This window comes from Metopolophium dirhodum, chromosome 1, assembly GCF_019925205.1.
Source record: "Metopolophium dirhodum isolate CAU chromosome 1, ASM1992520v1, whole genome shotgun sequence".
Taxonomy (NCBI): Eukaryota; Metazoa; Arthropoda; class Insecta; order Hemiptera; family Aphididae; genus Metopolophium; species Metopolophium dirhodum.
The window spans coordinates 136995232-137012456 of record NC_083560.1 but is presented as its reverse complement, the minus strand read 5'-3'; the positions used below and the strand labels follow the sequence as shown (position 1 = coordinate 137012456).

The 17225-nt window shown below is 37.2% G+C and overlaps 1 protein-coding gene across 1 annotated transcript; it reads left to right on the top strand.

Moving 5' to 3' along the window:
- The first annotated feature begins 9402 nt into the window (after positions 1-9402).
- On the top strand, positions 9403-14827 carry LOC132932605 (uncharacterized). The gene is made up of 5 exons (XM_060998982.1): positions 9403-9464; positions 9549-9729; positions 12847-13278; positions 13329-13942; positions 14569-14827. Exons 1-5 carry the CDS (start codon positions 9403-9405, stop codon positions 14825-14827), a joined length of 1548 nt encoding a protein of 515 aa, XP_060854965.1.
- Positions 14828-17225: the final 2398 nt, after the last annotated feature.

Sequence of the window (17225 nt, the reverse complement as noted above, 5' to 3'; positions counted from 1 at the left end):
TTTAAAGGTAAATAACAAATTGATAATAACGAATTGCAACAGATTCTAAATAATATTAATACAATAACAAAATATAACTTATGGAATATATGGGACGGTTCTTTTATACTTGAATTAGACAATAGTAATATAATTTACCTACATTGTATAATATGTAGGTAGTACTAAATATATTACAGTTTTTAGGGCAGTTGATTGTTTGAGGTAATATAATTTGCTAATTATAAATTTTATGTATGATACAAAGCTGCTGCAGATACTATATAATACAATAATTATTATGAACTTATAGATCTTAATGTATTTAATTAAATTCTGGCAGTTAAATTGTATAAAGATATGGCTATACTATTTGATATTACTTATGTAGGTAGGTTTAGCTACATTTATTAAGCATTGTTTGATTGGTTCAATCATTAGCATAATATCAAATTAATAAAATATAACAAATATACACAGCTAATGCTTTTATTATCTTATAATAACTAAACTAAATGTTAACTATGTAGTACCCACTTCATTCATTACAGATTTTTGGTGAGTCAAATTTGTTGTAGCATACAAATGATGATACAGATTTTAAATAATACAATATTAATAAAGAAAAAATAAAAATGTATGTATTTAATTAAAGTCTGGAAATTAAATTGTATGATTATATGACTATATACTATTTGAAACAACTTATATAGGTAGGTTTAATTATGAGTATTATATGAAATCAACTATTTAATACATAATAAATTAATTACTCGAATAGACAATAGTAACATAACTAATCTACATGTATACTATGTTGTGCTAAATATATTACAGTTCAAGTGAGTTTATTTACCCCGTAAAGAGCACAAAATCAAATTAATAAACAGTTAATTTAAAGGTAAATAACAAATTGATATACACAGCTATGGCTTTTATTGACTAGGTACATATTTTATTGAGCAATATTTATTGGGCTCGATTATGTGGTTAAATATTAAATATGTAAATAAATTTAGTGTAGCATACAAAATATACTGCAACAGATTCTAAATAATACAATAACAAAATAGAACTTATGGAATATATGGGACGGTTCTTTTATACTTGAATTAGACAATAGTAATATAATTTACCTACATGTATACTATAAAGGTAGTACTAAATATATTACAGTTTTGCGGTAAAATAATTTGCTAATTATAAATTTTATGTATTTTATGTACAGTTTTTAGGTGAGTCAAATTTGGTGTAAAATACAAACGATGCTACACATTTTAAATAATACAATATAAATAAACATAGTAAAAATGAATGTATTTAATTAATTTCTTGAAATTCTTCAATCTTTAGCATAAAATCAAATTAATAAATAAAAAATATACACAGCTACTGCTTTTATTAAATTGTTTGATTATATGACTATAAACTATTTGAAACAACTTATATAGGTAGGTTTACTTATGAGTATAATATGAAATAAACTATTTAAAACATAATAAATTAATTACTTGAATAGACAATAGTAACATAACAGACTTATAGTATGTTGTGCTTAATATATTACAGTTCAAGTGAGTTAATTGGTTGAGGTAATGTATTATGATATGACTATACTATATGGGTAGGTTTTGAGCCCATGTCAAACGATTATGTGGTTAAATATTAAATGTATAATAAAATATTTCAGTTGTTAGGTTAGTCAAATTATGTATATTAATAGACAAAATATAATTTATTATGTATTTAATTAAATTCTGGCAGTTAAATTGTATTATGATATGACTATACTATTAAACTATTTAATAATTAATATTTAATTAATACTATTTTATTATCTACACATTTATTGAGCGACCCACCTATATTATTTAACAAGGACTGCATTATATGGTTCTTTACTTGAATAGACAATAGTACAATATAACTATATAGTACCCACTTAATTCATTACAGGTTTTAGGTGACTTGATTGGTTGAGGAAATTACAAATTATAATGCTGCAGATACCATATAATACAATATTAATAAACAAATAGATCTTCATATGTTTCAGTAAAATCTGGTATAATGATATGCCTATACTGTTTGATATTGCTTATGTATAGGTACGTTTAGTAAATAAACAACAATAATTAATTTAGCGGCATCAAATCGTTATTACTATATACAGGCTTGAATATATGCGTCGGAGGGTTAGATTCTTTTGAGCATTATGGTTTAAGAGTCATAGATTTGACATCAGTTTTCAACTCGATAGGTAGGTAGGTAGGTTTAGGCGTATGTGCGGATGACTTGCGGGTCGTGGTTTCGATGCCGACCTCCGGGATTGTCGTTAATTTGCGGCGGCCGTGATAATCCGAATTTTTTTTTCCGTTATTTACTTTTGCTATCACTTCCGCCTATATTATTCGTAATTAACGAAAATTTCAATATTTTTTTCGAAATTCGAGTTTTACCTCCTTTTCGAACTCCATACAGTTCCGTTGAAACCTTATTCGCGTTCCCTCCTAGATGTATAGACTGCTCGCGGCCGCACTTCGTTCGCGACGAGTCCCGGGGGCCGATTGACATCGCGGAGAGCTCCGCCGTCGTGTCGCTATTACTATCTTATACAGGCTTGAATATATGCGCCCGAAATGTTTTGAATTTATTACTTAATTTTGTGTTTTCGGTGACAGTAATGAACGCTGTCTGCTATCCGACACAGTCGGATTGCATACCTGACGACGTGACCCGGCCGTCGCATATTGTCTGCTATCCGACGAAGTCGGATTGCCTACTCGGACCACTGAGGTGACTGACCTTGCTAGACACCCTAAAAAGACGGTTACTATATGATTTGCATAGAAGCCGAAATGTTTTGAATTTTATTACTTAATTTTCCGTTTTCGGTGACAGTAATGAACGTTGTCCGCGATTCGACGCAGTCGGATTGCATACCTGACGACGTGACCCGGCCGTCGCACATTGTCCGCTATATGATTACTATATGATTTGCATAGAAGCCCGAAATATTTTGAATTTTTTTTCACGTAATTTATTAATTAATTTTTCATTTTCGGCGACAGTAATGAACGCTGTCCGCGATTCGACGCAGTCGGATTGCATACCTGACGACGTGACCCGGCCGTCGCACATTGTCGGATGCCTACCTTTATAACTACAGTGAACGTTATTCGAGGTGACTGACCTGCTAGACACCCATAAAAAGACGGAGGCTATATGATTTGCATAGAATCCCGAAATGTTTTGAATTTTTTTTTCTGTTTTCGGTGGCAGTAATGAACGTTGTCCGCGATTCGACGCAGTCGGATTGCATACCTGACGACGTGACCCGGCCGTCGCACATTGTCTGCTATCCGACGAAGTCGGATTGCCTACTCGGACCACTGAGGTGATTGACCTGCTAGACACCCTTAAAAGACGGTGGCTATATGATTTGCATAGAAGCCCGAAATGTTTTGAATTTTTTTTCACGTAATTAATTTTTCCGTTTTCGGTGACAGTTATGAACTTTGTCCGCGATTCGACGCAGTCGGATTGCATACCTGACGAAGTTACCCAGCCGTCGCACATTGTCCGCTATCTGACGATTGCCTACTCGGACCACTGAGGTGACTGACCTGCTAGACACCCTTAAAAGACGATTGCTATATGATTTGCATAGAAGCCCGAAATGTTTTGAATTTTGCATAATTTTTTTTCACGTAATTTATTACTTAATTTTGCATTTTTGGCGACAGTTATGAACGCTGTCCGCTATTCGACGCAGTCGGATTGCATACCTGATGACGTGACCCGGCCGACGCATATTGTCTGCAATCTGACGAAGTCGGATTGCCTACCCACACCACTGAGGTGACTGACCTGCTAGACACCCTTAAAAGACGATTGCTATATGATTTGCATAGAAGCCCGAAATGTTTTGAATTTTTTTCACGAAACTTATTACCTAATTTCGCGTTTTCGGCGACAGTAATGGACGCTGTCCGCGATTCGAAGCAGTCGGATTGCATACCTGACGACGTGACCCGGCCGTCGCATATTGTCTGCTATCCGACGAAGTCGGATTGCCTACCCACACCACTGAGGTGACTGACCTGCTAGACACCCTACCCTTATTATTACGGTGAACGTCATTTGAGGTGACTGACCACCTAGACACTCAAAAATATACGACGGCTATATGACTTGCATGGACGCCCGAAATGTTACAATTTTTTTCATGAAACTTATTACCTAATTTCGCGTTTTCGGCGACAGTAATGAACGCTGTCCGCGATTCGACGCAGTCGGATTGCATACCTGACGACCGGCCGACGCATATTGTCTGCTATCCGACGAAGTCGGATTGCCTACTCGGACCACTGAGGTGACTGACCTGCTAGACACCCTTAAAAGACGATTGCTATATGATTTGCATAGAAGCCCGAAATGTTTTGAATTTTTTTTCAAGTAATTAATTTTTCCGTTCTCGGTGACAGTAATGAACGCTGTCCGCGATTCGACGCAGTCGGATTGCATACCTGACGAAGTTACCCAGTTGTCGCACATTGTCCACCATTCACAATCCACTATTCTTATCATTAACCCAGAATCTTTATCAGAAATCCAAAATCCTTATCACAAATCCACCATCCTTATCATAAATCCACTTTTCTTATCAAAATCTAAAATCCTTATCACTTAATTTTTTCACAGATCCCTATCACTAGACCTCTGTATCACCCATACACCGCGTCGGCTTCGGTTGACGACCAGACCACAAGACCACTGCGGCATCCGACATCGACAACACTCCTCACCAACCACGGGGGGTCTGGGGGTCTCCCCCAGCGACGCTCGGAGAGCTAGTCTTATAGTATAAAACAGAAACCCGAGGGCGCAGCCTGTGTCGATTTTTCGTACCAGCGTAAGAGACTACCAATGAAAAAATTCGACGGGCGGTCTCCCGGCGGCGGCGGAGCCGTCGCCGCGTTATCACTCCTTCTTATCACTTTTCGCGATTTCTTTCGATATTTTCAAAATTTCTTCACATTTCGAGTTTTACCCCCCCCTGGGGTCCCCGGGCGGCCCCGCTCGGACCTAATTCGCGTTCCCCGGTAAATTTACGTACCGCGCGCGGCCGTAATTTTTTCCCGGCGGGCCCGCCGCGTAGGCCGTTACGTGAAAACCGAGCGCCGCCGTCGCGGGCGTTTTTTTGCCTTTTTTTTTCGAGAATTCGAGTTTTAGCCCTCTTCGAGGCGTCCGCCCTCCCCGTTCGCGACTTATTCGCGTTCCCCGTTACGTTTATAGGTCGCGCGCGGCCGTACTCGAATATTTTAGTGCGCCGCGGCGTAGAGAACGATAGCGGAAAGCGCGGCGTCGTCACCGTCTTACCGATTTTTCCGACTTTTTCGACTAAAGTCGCGTCTCGCCGCTCTCTCGAAAGTCTCACCTCCCCGTCGACGCGATATTCGCGTTCCCAGCTAAATTTATATCGATATCGCCGATATCGCCGCCGTCGAGTAGGTATTACTATATACAGGCATAAATACGTGCGTCGGAGGGTCCGATTTTTTTTCGCGAATATCGCGTTTTCGACGTCCGGGGGTGGCGGAGCCTGTCGTCCGCCGCCCGAAGCGGTGGGATCGCCGGCTCAAAAGCCCTCCGCGGACGCCGGGACCGCGTTCGCGATTCGCCGGGACGGCGAAACCGCTTAAGAGTCATAGATTCGACACAACTTTTCAACTCGGTAGGTAGGTAGGTAGGTAAGGCGTCGGTGCGGTTGACCCGGGGGTCGTGGTTTCGATGCTGGCCGCCGGGAATTTCGTTAATTTGCGGCGGCCGTGATATTTCGGAATTTTTTTTTTTCGCGTTTTTTTTTTTTGTCATTTTCCTTTCGCCATCACTTTCGCCTTATCACTTTTGACGAATTTTCAAAATTTCTTCAAAATTCGTGTTTTAACGCCTTCGCGCACCTCGGACGGCCCCGTTCGGACCTTATTCGCGTTCCCCGTTAAATTGTGAGGCCGCGCGCGGCCGTACTTTGTCCCGTCCCGTCCCGCCGAGGCCGAGACGACGTGCGATAGGAGTGCCGCCGTCGCCTGTGTTTTTCGATAATTTTTTCGAATAGTCGAGTTTTAACCGTTTTGGAAACGTCTCACCTCCCGTTCGCGACTTATTCGCGTTCCCCGTTACATTTATAGGCCGCGCGCGGCCGTACTTGAATATTTTTTAGCGCCGCGGCGTCTTACCGATTTTTCCGACTTTTTCGACTAAAGTCGCGTCTTGCCGCTCTCTCAAAAGTCTCACCTCCCCGTCGACGCGATATTCGCGTTCCCAGCTAAATTTATAGGCCGCCTGCGGCCGTACTTCCTCCGGGACGGGTCCCGAGGCCGCGGGATGACGCCGAGAGCCGAGTGCGGAGAGCGGCGCCGTCGAGTGGGTATTACTATATACAGGCATAAATACGTGCGTCGGAAGGTTTGATTTTTTTCGCGAATATCGCGTTTTTTACGTCCGGGGGTAGCGGAGCCGGTCGTCCGCTGCCCGAAGCCGTGGGATCGCCGGCTCAAAAGCCCTCTGCGGACGCCGGGAAAGCGTTCGCGATTCGCCGGGACGGCGAAACGGCTTAAGAGTCATAGATTCGACACCAGTTTTCAACTCAGTAGGTAGGTAGGTAGGTTTAGGCGTACGTGCGGATGATCCGGGGGTCGTGGTTTCGATGCCGGCCGCCGGGATCGGAGATAATTTGCGGCGGCCGTGTTAATCCGGAATTTTTTTTTCACGTTTTTTTTTTTCGTTATTTTCCTTTCGCTATCACTTCCGCCTTATCATATTATTATTCGTATTGAACGAAAATTTTACCTTTTTTTTCAAAATTCGAGTTTTACTCCTATTGGAGACGTCGGACCTCCCCGTTGATGACTTATTCGCGTTCCCCGTCAGATTTTGAGGCCGCGCGTGACCGTACTTTTTTCCCGGCGGGCCCTCCGTGGCCGATACGACGTGCTTTACGTCCGCCGCCGTCGCGCGCGTTTTTTGCCGTTTTTTTCAAAAATTCGAAATTTAGACCTTTTCGACACGTCTGCCCTACCCGTCGAAGACTTATTCGCATTCCTTGTTAAATTTCTAAGCCGCCTGCGGTCGTACTTCCTCCGGGACGAGTCCCGAGGCCGCGGGACGACGCCGAGAGCCGATTGCGGAGAGCGCCGCCGTCATGTGGGTATTACTATATACAGGCATAAATACGTGCGTCGGAGGGTTCGATTTTTTTTGCGAATATCGCCGTTTCGACGTCCGAGGGTGACGGAGGCGGTCGTTCGCTGCCCAAAGCGGTGGGGTCGCCTTTTACGACGCCCATTGAAGGATGTCGAAATCGGCTTAAGAGTCATAGATTTGACATCAGTTTTCAACTCAGTAGGTAGGTAGGTAGGTAAGGCGTTGGTGCGGATGACCCGGGGTAGTGGTTTCGATGTCGGCAGCCGGGATTGAAGTTCATTTGCGGCGGCCGTGTAATTTCTGAAATTTTTATTCGTTATTTACCTTTCGCTATTACTTCCGCTTTATCATATTTATAAGGACAATGTTATGATTTTCTCAAAATTCGAGTTTTACCGCCCTAACGGACTCCGTTCGGCCTTGTTGAAACCAACGAAGAGTGTATATTGATCGATTGGACATACTACTTCGATGCTATTGCTTTTATCTACATTTATTAAGCAACACACCTAAATCGTTTGACATGGGCTCGATTATGTGGTTAAATATCTAATATACTATGTAGTAGGTACTTGATATATTACAGTTTAAAACACTGCTACAGATTATAAATAATAATACAATATTAATAAACAAAATATAACTTTATGTATTTAAATTCTGGCAGTTAAGTTGTATAATGATATGACATAATTTGATATTACTCAAAATATAGATACATTTTTTGTATAATTTAATTATTTATTCAATAAAATTAATAGATAAATGATAAATAACAAAGATTAATTGATAATATATGTACACAACTAATTTTGTTGTTGCGATGATACTAAACGCATAATGTTTAATACTGGATTTTATTATCTAATATTTATTAAGAAGCTATTATACATATTAACATATACCTATATACAAATTCCAATGTGTTGTTATTTAGTATGATATTGGCATGTCTGTGATACACTTTATTAATTATAATATTCAATATTAATGCTCAGATCACCACAGTAGTATTCATATATATATATATATATATATATATATATATATATATATAATTATTGACGGGAGACACGGTAATACCTACACACCGGATACGTGAGAATACACACGATTCGTACGATTTACCAATTAAACGATATTTCGTCGTAGTGTAGATAAAGTTTAAGTGTTATAGATTTGAACAACATTTACAATTCAATTCGTAGGTAGGTAGGTTAGGGCTTTGGACAAATAACACCTAGGGACGACGTATCGAATGCGTGTCGGACGGTTAATAATAATTATAAATAAAATATAATAAACGTTACACGCAATGCTACAGTATGGCCATTATTAATTGATACGTGTTTGTCGGTCGAGTGGTGGCGTGCGGGGGACAACTTTAGCGACGCGCAACGCGCCCGTGTTATCTAACGTCATCTTGTGACGAACGCCCATGCAACACACAACCCAAGCGCACAGAAAAACATATTTTTTTTTTATAATATAATATTATAATATTAGGCTTTTAGCTTTCTTAGCTTTCATTAGCGTATTGTGTTCTGCGTTGGGCGCTTTTCAAAACCGGTGAGTACAATTTTGAAATACATAATAATAATAATTAATAGTAGAACGTTTGTATAGCCCGCGTACCTACTGGTTTATTCATGACATTGTACGTACGCGAGGTGGATTCATCTTCTTTCATCCGTGTACGATGCGTTTCCGTATTCACGATATTGTGTATTACTATATACACGCTATTTCCACCTTTTCGCGTTTCATATTCAATGTTAATACGACATTTGTACTTCCGTGTTCATATCCGGACATAAACTTAAACGCCTACGTGCACAAAAATTTTTAAACGACGCTTTTTGCAGTTACGATTTCCAAGACCATATTGTGTGTGCGGACGTCACCCTACAATAGTATGTCACTTTTTTTAGTTCATACTCAATACTCTATGTACACGTAATAATATTTTATACCTACCGTGAACAAATAATATTTACTGCATTTCTAAAAATAAACACACAACACCGGATTATTAACTGATAACATAGGTACTGATAAGATAATTCCATTATACGAACACGGAGTTTTGCTTATATTACATTATTATTAAAATATAATATATAATATAATAATAATAATAATAATAATAAATATACTAAATGTTTGGCCATTACCTTTTAAAAATGTTATTATATATCTTTTCAGACAAATATAACAATGGTCAAACATTGTATGATTTGTGGCAACGTCGAAGGCGTGGATGGCGTTTCAGTGCATGGGTATTTATATAATGTATACGTACTTATTACGATTACTTTTGACATATTATAACACAACTATTCATGATACGATGATTGTATTAGTTTTCCAGCAAATGTCGATCGGAAGCGTCAATGGGTGATGTTCGCCGAGGACAATGGTGTCAATGCTCGACAGATATTGGCTCACTCCAAGCTCTGTTCAAGGCATTTTGTTGCCGGTCGTGATTACTACGGAGGAGCCGTACATCGCCGTCGACTAACTGTTGGAGCAGTGCCGTCAGTAGTGAGTGACAACCAACATACAACCTTTGATCACTGTATTAAACAAATAGTGTCGGGCTGCACGTACCGTATAAGATTCACTCGCTTGATCATTACATTACTATACTCACTAATACAGTGTGCATTAAAATATCACATATTGGTTTATTATTTCAATATACCCATTTTGATACTATTCTATAGGTACTTGCATTAAGTTATTGTTGTTGGTTAACATTCTGTATTAAATTATACTCTTTTTTATTGCTTTTATAGCTTATTGTGACATTTATTATGGGTATTTACAACCATTAAACAAAATACTCAAACGTTTTCTTACAGTTCTTAATATTAGGTACTACTACTACAACTACTACTTACTACAGACCTAGGTCTACTCTTCTTTATTTGTAAGTTGTGTACTAGATAAGTATTTTATCATTTCACATGTGGTACTCTTAGAAATGTTTATACTATTTCAATACTTAATACAAACAATAGATTGTTAGATAGAGCTTACTTACTTACTTACTTATTTTGTACAGCTCTGAAAAATTAACTATAACATGTATACTTTTATTGTTGGTATATCATAAATCTTAAATTATTATCATATGATTTTACTATAACACTTACTGTTATACAGTGCAATACAGTTTTACAATGCTTCAAAGTTATTAATATGTATGAAACCACTTAAACATTCTTCTGTGGATTTCTTTGTTCTATGATTGGTACTTGTTAATTTTTAATACAACATTTATCTTAACCAATAGCATTGTACTGATGTTATTTAGGTAGATTTTTTTCAGTGCTCACACACCTTCAATGGCATTTAGTAGTATTATACATGTTCTACGGTTACAGTTAGTTATTATATTATTATAGGCATTTGGAATGTTTTCTTACACAGCTAAAAAAAAAAAACATTTATATTAACATACGTGTGTGCTTATTTACTTTGCTACATTATCCACAAACTATATATTGTATTGTATACATTCATAACAATGATTACAGTAACCATGCAATACATGTTTACATATCTGATATTGTATACTTAATATTGTGTTTATACAGTTGAGTGAAACTAATAATATACATTCTACTACCAATAAACAAAATACTTTTCTCACACACTTCTTAATATTACCCCCACCACTACTACTACTACTATTCACTATTTACTACTGACCTAGGTTTACCCTCATTTGTAAGTTGGGTACTAGATAGGTATTTTATCATTTCACATGTGATACTCTTAGACTTAGACTTACTCTAACTACAACATGTATACTTTTATAAACCTTAAATTATCATGTAATTTCACCATAACACATACAAAACATTTGACGTTTTCTTACATGAATTTACATTTTCTTAATATTACTACTACACAAAATAGACTCTTTACTGGATAAGTATTTTATCATTTAACAACATTTGTCTCATATGTTAGCAATGTTAAGATTATTTCAATACTTTCTTCACTTTATTTATACAACTAATAACTTTGATTAAAATAAAATATGTACACTGTTTACCCTATACACTACAGTGTAATATTACTACTAATGTGTGGTAAAAGGTCATGTAAAACTGCCATCTGTCCACTCATACACGATTGTAGGTAGTGTGAGTTACAATTATCTCACTTTGTTTCAAACGTTATTAAAATATCACATGTGTTTATTATTTCAATAAACCCATGTGCCAGGTATTTCATAGCGGCTAGGTACTGTTTAATGCTTTACCAGACTGCAAACCATTTACAATAGGTACTTGCATTAAGTTATTGTTGTTGGTTAACATTCTGTGTTAAATTATACTCTTATTTTGTTATTGCTTTTATTCTTTAAACAACATTGCTGTTTCATTGCATATTAAACACTGGGTCAAGCTTATTGTGATTCATTAACTAAAACAAATAATTATTTTGTTAATGTTGTTCAGTTGGACTTTTTTCACTTCAAAATGTCATGTTAAACTGTATATTATCTACTCATACGCAATGGGTAGTGTAATTTCCAGTTAACTCACTGTATTTTCACTTTTATTATGGGTGTTTACAATGGGTGTATCATAAACCTTAAATTATCATGCAATTTCACTTTAACACTTACTGTTATACAGTAAGATTATTTCAATACTTTCTTGACTTTATTTGTATGACTAACTTTGTTTAAAATAAAATATGTACACTGTGCACCCTGCGTATTATTTGATAGGTGTACTTAATTTTATCACATTGAAGACTCTTTAAAAAATAATTTTAATCATATCATGTATGCTTCTATTAGTGTAACATAAACCTTATATTCAACTTATCATGTGATTTAATATAAATGCACTTATTGCATATGACACTTACTGTTAAAGAGTACAATACATTTTTAAAATGTAAGTCATTGTCCACTCATACACAATTGTAGGTAGTGTGAGTTACAATTATCTCACTTAGTTTTAAATATTACCTAATACATCAACTTTTACTACGGTGTGCATTATCATGTGTTTATTATTTATATACACCCATGTGGTAGGTATTTCACAGTGGCTACAGTTTGATACTTCACTAGACTGCAAACCAAATCCAATAGCCTACTTGCTGTGCTGATGGTTTATAATTATCACATGATTTTATAACTAATTTTATTTCAAATAAAGTGTGTAGGTACACTGTACTACCAGTACGAAATGACAACAGCAAAAACATTCTATAAACCTTATTGCCAATATTTGATATAGTTATGGCGTTCAATATACAGCTCACTTTTTAAACTTCATTCAACCAAAGTTTTAATTTAAAGTTTAAATTTATTTATTTCACTGTAACAAAATTCAGTATACCTACTGCAATGTTATCATAAAAGATTGTATTAAGGTTAGGTTAGGCAGGGCTTGTATATAGGTGTGACTTGATCACATTCAGCTAAACATTATTTTGTAACTATTTAAAAAAAAATTTGAACCATAACATGTATGCTTTTATTTGTGTGACATAAACCTTATTTCATATAAATTCACTTATTGCATATTATAGGTACCTACGCTTACTGTCAATTATTGTTGTTATTATTATAATTATATAGAATTATCAATACAATTGTACCTACTCTAAACTCAACCTAACTTTTAGGTGCTTGGGGACGTCGAGATGGAAGAGAGAGAGGACGTGGAGATCGTCGGCGTCCCAGTGGAGGGTGTGGAGTACGTGGAAGTCGTTGGTGTCCCAGTGGATGTAGGGGATGATGTGGAAGGAGTGGAGGTGGTGGAGGACATGGAATTTGTCGAGGTCCTGATGGAAGGTGTGGAGGAAGTGGAGGACGAGGTAGTCCAGATGGAAGTGGTGGAGGACGAGGTGGTCCAGATGGAAGTGGTGGAGGACGTGGAATTTGTTGAGGTTCAGATGGACGGAGGGGATGACGTGGAAGTGGTAGAAGTCCAGATGGACGGAGGGGAGGACGTGGAAGTGGTAGAAGTGCAGATGGACGAAGTGCAAGCGGAACTGGAGTTTGTGGACATGCTCGACGAGTTGCAGCCAGACGTCGACGAAGAGGTCAGTAAATATGTCTTACTTATAAAAAAAACCATAGATAAAACTTATCATTTAAATTGCAGTTCCGACCACTTGCCGTGGGTGAACAACCCCGAGGGCGTGCGCCAATAATTGACAGGCCGGCAGGCGTGACACACCCGCTTCCAGAGCAGCACAACGCGGGCGCGTTAAACAGAATCTGCACACAGTGTAACGCCCGCCACTTCGAAGGCGAGGTTGTGGGCCGGGATGCCAATAGGCACTTCTCCACTTGCTGTAACAACGGTCAAGTGACCGCTGCAGGACAACACGCGTTGTTGCCCGCCCCTTTTTTACTAATGAGTTTGTTGATTGGAGATTCACAGGATGGTCGTAGATTCCGAGACGACATTCGCCGGTACAACAACGCCCTGGCATTCGCTGCGTTTAGCTGTGGCACAGACGACAGGCGATTGCGAGGGCGTGGACCGCGAACGATGTGTATCCAAGGCCAAACTTATCAGAGGATAAATAATGACGTGGCCGTTGACAGAGTAGATGCCAACTACTGTCAGTTGTATTTCCTCGAGTCCGCAGAGGCCAACGCCCGCCGCGTTGGGATGGCTCTGCAGAGAAATCATCGTGAACTGTCCGTAGTTGTGATGGGACTATTGGACGGTTTTCTGCGAGACGTAAATCCGTACGCAATGGCTTTTAAGTAAGATATAAATTTATTGTATTTATTAACAATAGGAATATAAATTGCCCCTTAGAGTAAATTTCTTTTACAGATACCTTTCTCAAAGTAGACAGAAAAAACAAAAAAAATTACACACTGTAACCAATAAACTAACTATGTTAACTGTTGAACTAGATATTACGTTGATATTAGACACTCACAGCTACCAATATACTGCAGTTATTACTTAATGTTGATTCAAAATAGTATACAAAGCAAAAAATTTTACTTTATTACTTAAATTATATTAAATATTATATGTATTTTATGTGTTTATTATAATTTTACTCTGCTACCAACAGAGTTATATGTACTTATGAATGATATAGGTAACATTAAATATAACTTAGGGCTGGGACGTTTTTATTATTATATCATAATTATACCAAAATATATTACTAATTTAATGCTTGGATTTATATGAAGTATAGGTTTTATTGTTATTACCCAACCTATGTGGTCTCCTAAGCTTACTACACTTCACACATATTTATAATATATATATTTATTATTATGTATTATGTTAATTATACAATTATAGAGTTAAATGCAGTTAAATGGAGTCTGTCTAAGTATAAAAATATACATGTCTATATTTGTTCCAGGAACATGCGTGAGGTGTGGCTGGCAGAAAGAGACCTAGCCGACGCCGATCCCGCAGGTGTGCGACCTAGGCCAGTGACGATGCATTTTGTCCGAGATGCGGCCCGGGACGACGGGCGAAACAACCTGCCTACCGCAAACGAAGTTGCGGCCGTGTTCGTAGGTGAAGGGGGTCGTCCGCCAAGAGACATTAATCTGGTCATCTACGATACGAATCCAATCAACCCGCAACACAGGATGCAAACCATACCAGCGGGTTAGTTAATAATTATTTACTAAAAACACAATTTTTTACACAGCTGTCTCAAATTGTTCACTTATATTCACTATATTTATTGCACATTAATATCAACACCATCAAATAGAATCATAGTTTTTGTTGTACAGTAAAGCCCTGATTTTAAATTTACATTAAGTATACACTACATTTTGGACATTATTTTGAAATATAATTACTTAATAACTAATTCGTAAGGTCAAAACCGACCTTAACCCGTTCACTTGTGCAGTAATACTTTACTAAATTACATCATTATACATTAAATACAGCGGGGATCAACATATAGTACTTATCATGTGTATCATCAATAAAATAATATAAGGATACTCAACAAGCTATTTAGCTAGAGAGATTACACAGCATATACAATTTACTATTTATTTATTTATTCAAACAGTTTTAAATCAAACATTATAACAATTTTTAACAAATGGACAGAAAAGTGCACAGATTATATTAAATATATAAAAATAGCGAATAATTAATTAAGATTAATAATAACAGTAATTAACATAAATAAGGTTTTTGATATTGATAAATAATTCGCATGTGATAATTATTAATATAATTATAAAAAGACTCGATACAATTATAACAAAAATGAGAAACTTATAAACTATGTAATTGAGATAACAAATTAGTTACCTTAGATACCTCTTAAAATTAATTTCTAGATTATTGAAATAAGTTGGTCCTAAATAGTCTAGAAATATCTGACCAATACTGTTTTTTGAATAATTGATATTTAGGTTGTATCTTATAGATTCACGTTTATTTATGTATATCAAATTATATTGGTGGTTTTAGTGTGTTTTCAGAGGTACCACCCCATATAGTTATCCCATATTGTAAAATAGATTGATATAGTGTCAAGTAATAATAGTTTGTGCTTAAAAAACTGAGTACAATTATAAATAGAAAACGCAACAAAAACAGTTTTTTTCAGAATTAATAGTACATTTTACTTAGTTTTTACTTTTTTAAATTAAAGTTCTGAATGAATCTATTAAATTCTATTACTTTTTAAATTATTTTAATAAGCTTTATTTATATTTTGACAAATCCTGCAGCGTTCTCCTATTTTTTTTTTGAAAGACTGAAGGATAATTATATTATTGTTCGCATCTCCGATAATAAGTGTCGTTCAAAGATTTATCAGTGATTAGAATGTTAAATAGACAGGCCAGGAATTCTATTCAGGACATAATTTAATCATAATAGATCAGGTATTGCTATTCGAGCTAGGGGACCTATGTATACATAAAATATTAGATAAAGTTAAATTAACAATATTAAATTCAAACCATATTCATTATAAATTATATTCATCTTGTAGTGATAGTATGACAATAAGTCGTGTTATGATTTGTATGTAGTGTACTATATAATTTATCAATAATCAAACATAATATAGTCACATTAATTCGGTGCTTAATTTCATGATTTGTTTGGACTTCATAACAGACATCACTTACAAATATACACTATAAATCCTTGGAATACAAAGAGATCAGAGTTAATATTTTAATAACCTTTCTTTTGCGGTTATGTACTTGCTATACTCCATCCTCTAACCCCCAGCTACTACAAATCGTTGATTTAGCAATTCACTTTAAATAATATATACCATTCGTTACATTTCACAAGGGTCGTGTCACTCGGATCCGATGTTGTATCCGCTGTTTTTCCCTTACGGCGAGGCCGGTTGGCATAACGGGATGTTGCAAGCGGGCAACCGACGAAACAATGTCCGCAATCGCAACAGTATCAGAGAGTTTGCGTGCTACCGTTTGGCTGTTAGATATCAGGGAAATAACGACCAAAGGCATGAACTGTTTAGTTTATTACATCAAGGTCGGTTCTTGTTGCAGATGTATGTGTGCGACCAGTATGTTCGAATGGAGTCGAACAATCTGAACTACATACGTTTGCACCAGAGGGATCTCCTCGCCGAAGCGTATCAAGGGCTCATGGACCATGTGAACCAACAGCTCCACGTCGATCCCATGGCGGTCGGGCGTAGGGTCATATTGCCGTCGACGTTCACGGGTAGCGACCGATTCAACAAGATGAATTATCAAGACGCCATCACCATAGTGCGTACCAAAGGGAAACCCGACCTGTTCATAACGTTTACGTGCAATCCCAGGTGGCCAGAGATCACTGAAAACCTGGCTGCCCACAGCACGGCAAGCGACAGGCCGGACCTGGTGGCCAGAGTGTTCAACAGTAAGCTACAGGAGCTAATAGGTGACATAACTGTACATCGTGTGTTTGGTAATGTCGGCGCTTACGTGTACACTATCGAGTTTCAGAAACGTGGTCTGCCCCATGCGCATATACTGATAATCCTGGCGGAGGACTGTAAGTTCCGCACGG

What these genes read in the sequence shown, in the direction of transcription:
- LOC132932605 (XM_060998982.1), top strand. Translation starts at nt 9,403, where the DNA reads ATGGTCAAACATTGTATGATTTGTGGCAACGTCGAAGGCGTGGATGGC. An exon ending in GATGGCGTTTCAGTGCATGG is followed by an intron (nt 9,465 to 9,548) that starts GTATTTATATAA and finishes TGATTGTATTAG; the next exon opens with TTTTCCAGCAAATGTCGATC. An exon ending in CCGTACGCAATGGCTTTTAA is followed by an intron (nt 13,943 to 14,568) that starts GTAAGATATAAA and finishes TATTTGTTCCAG; the next exon opens with GAACATGCGTGAGGTGTGGC.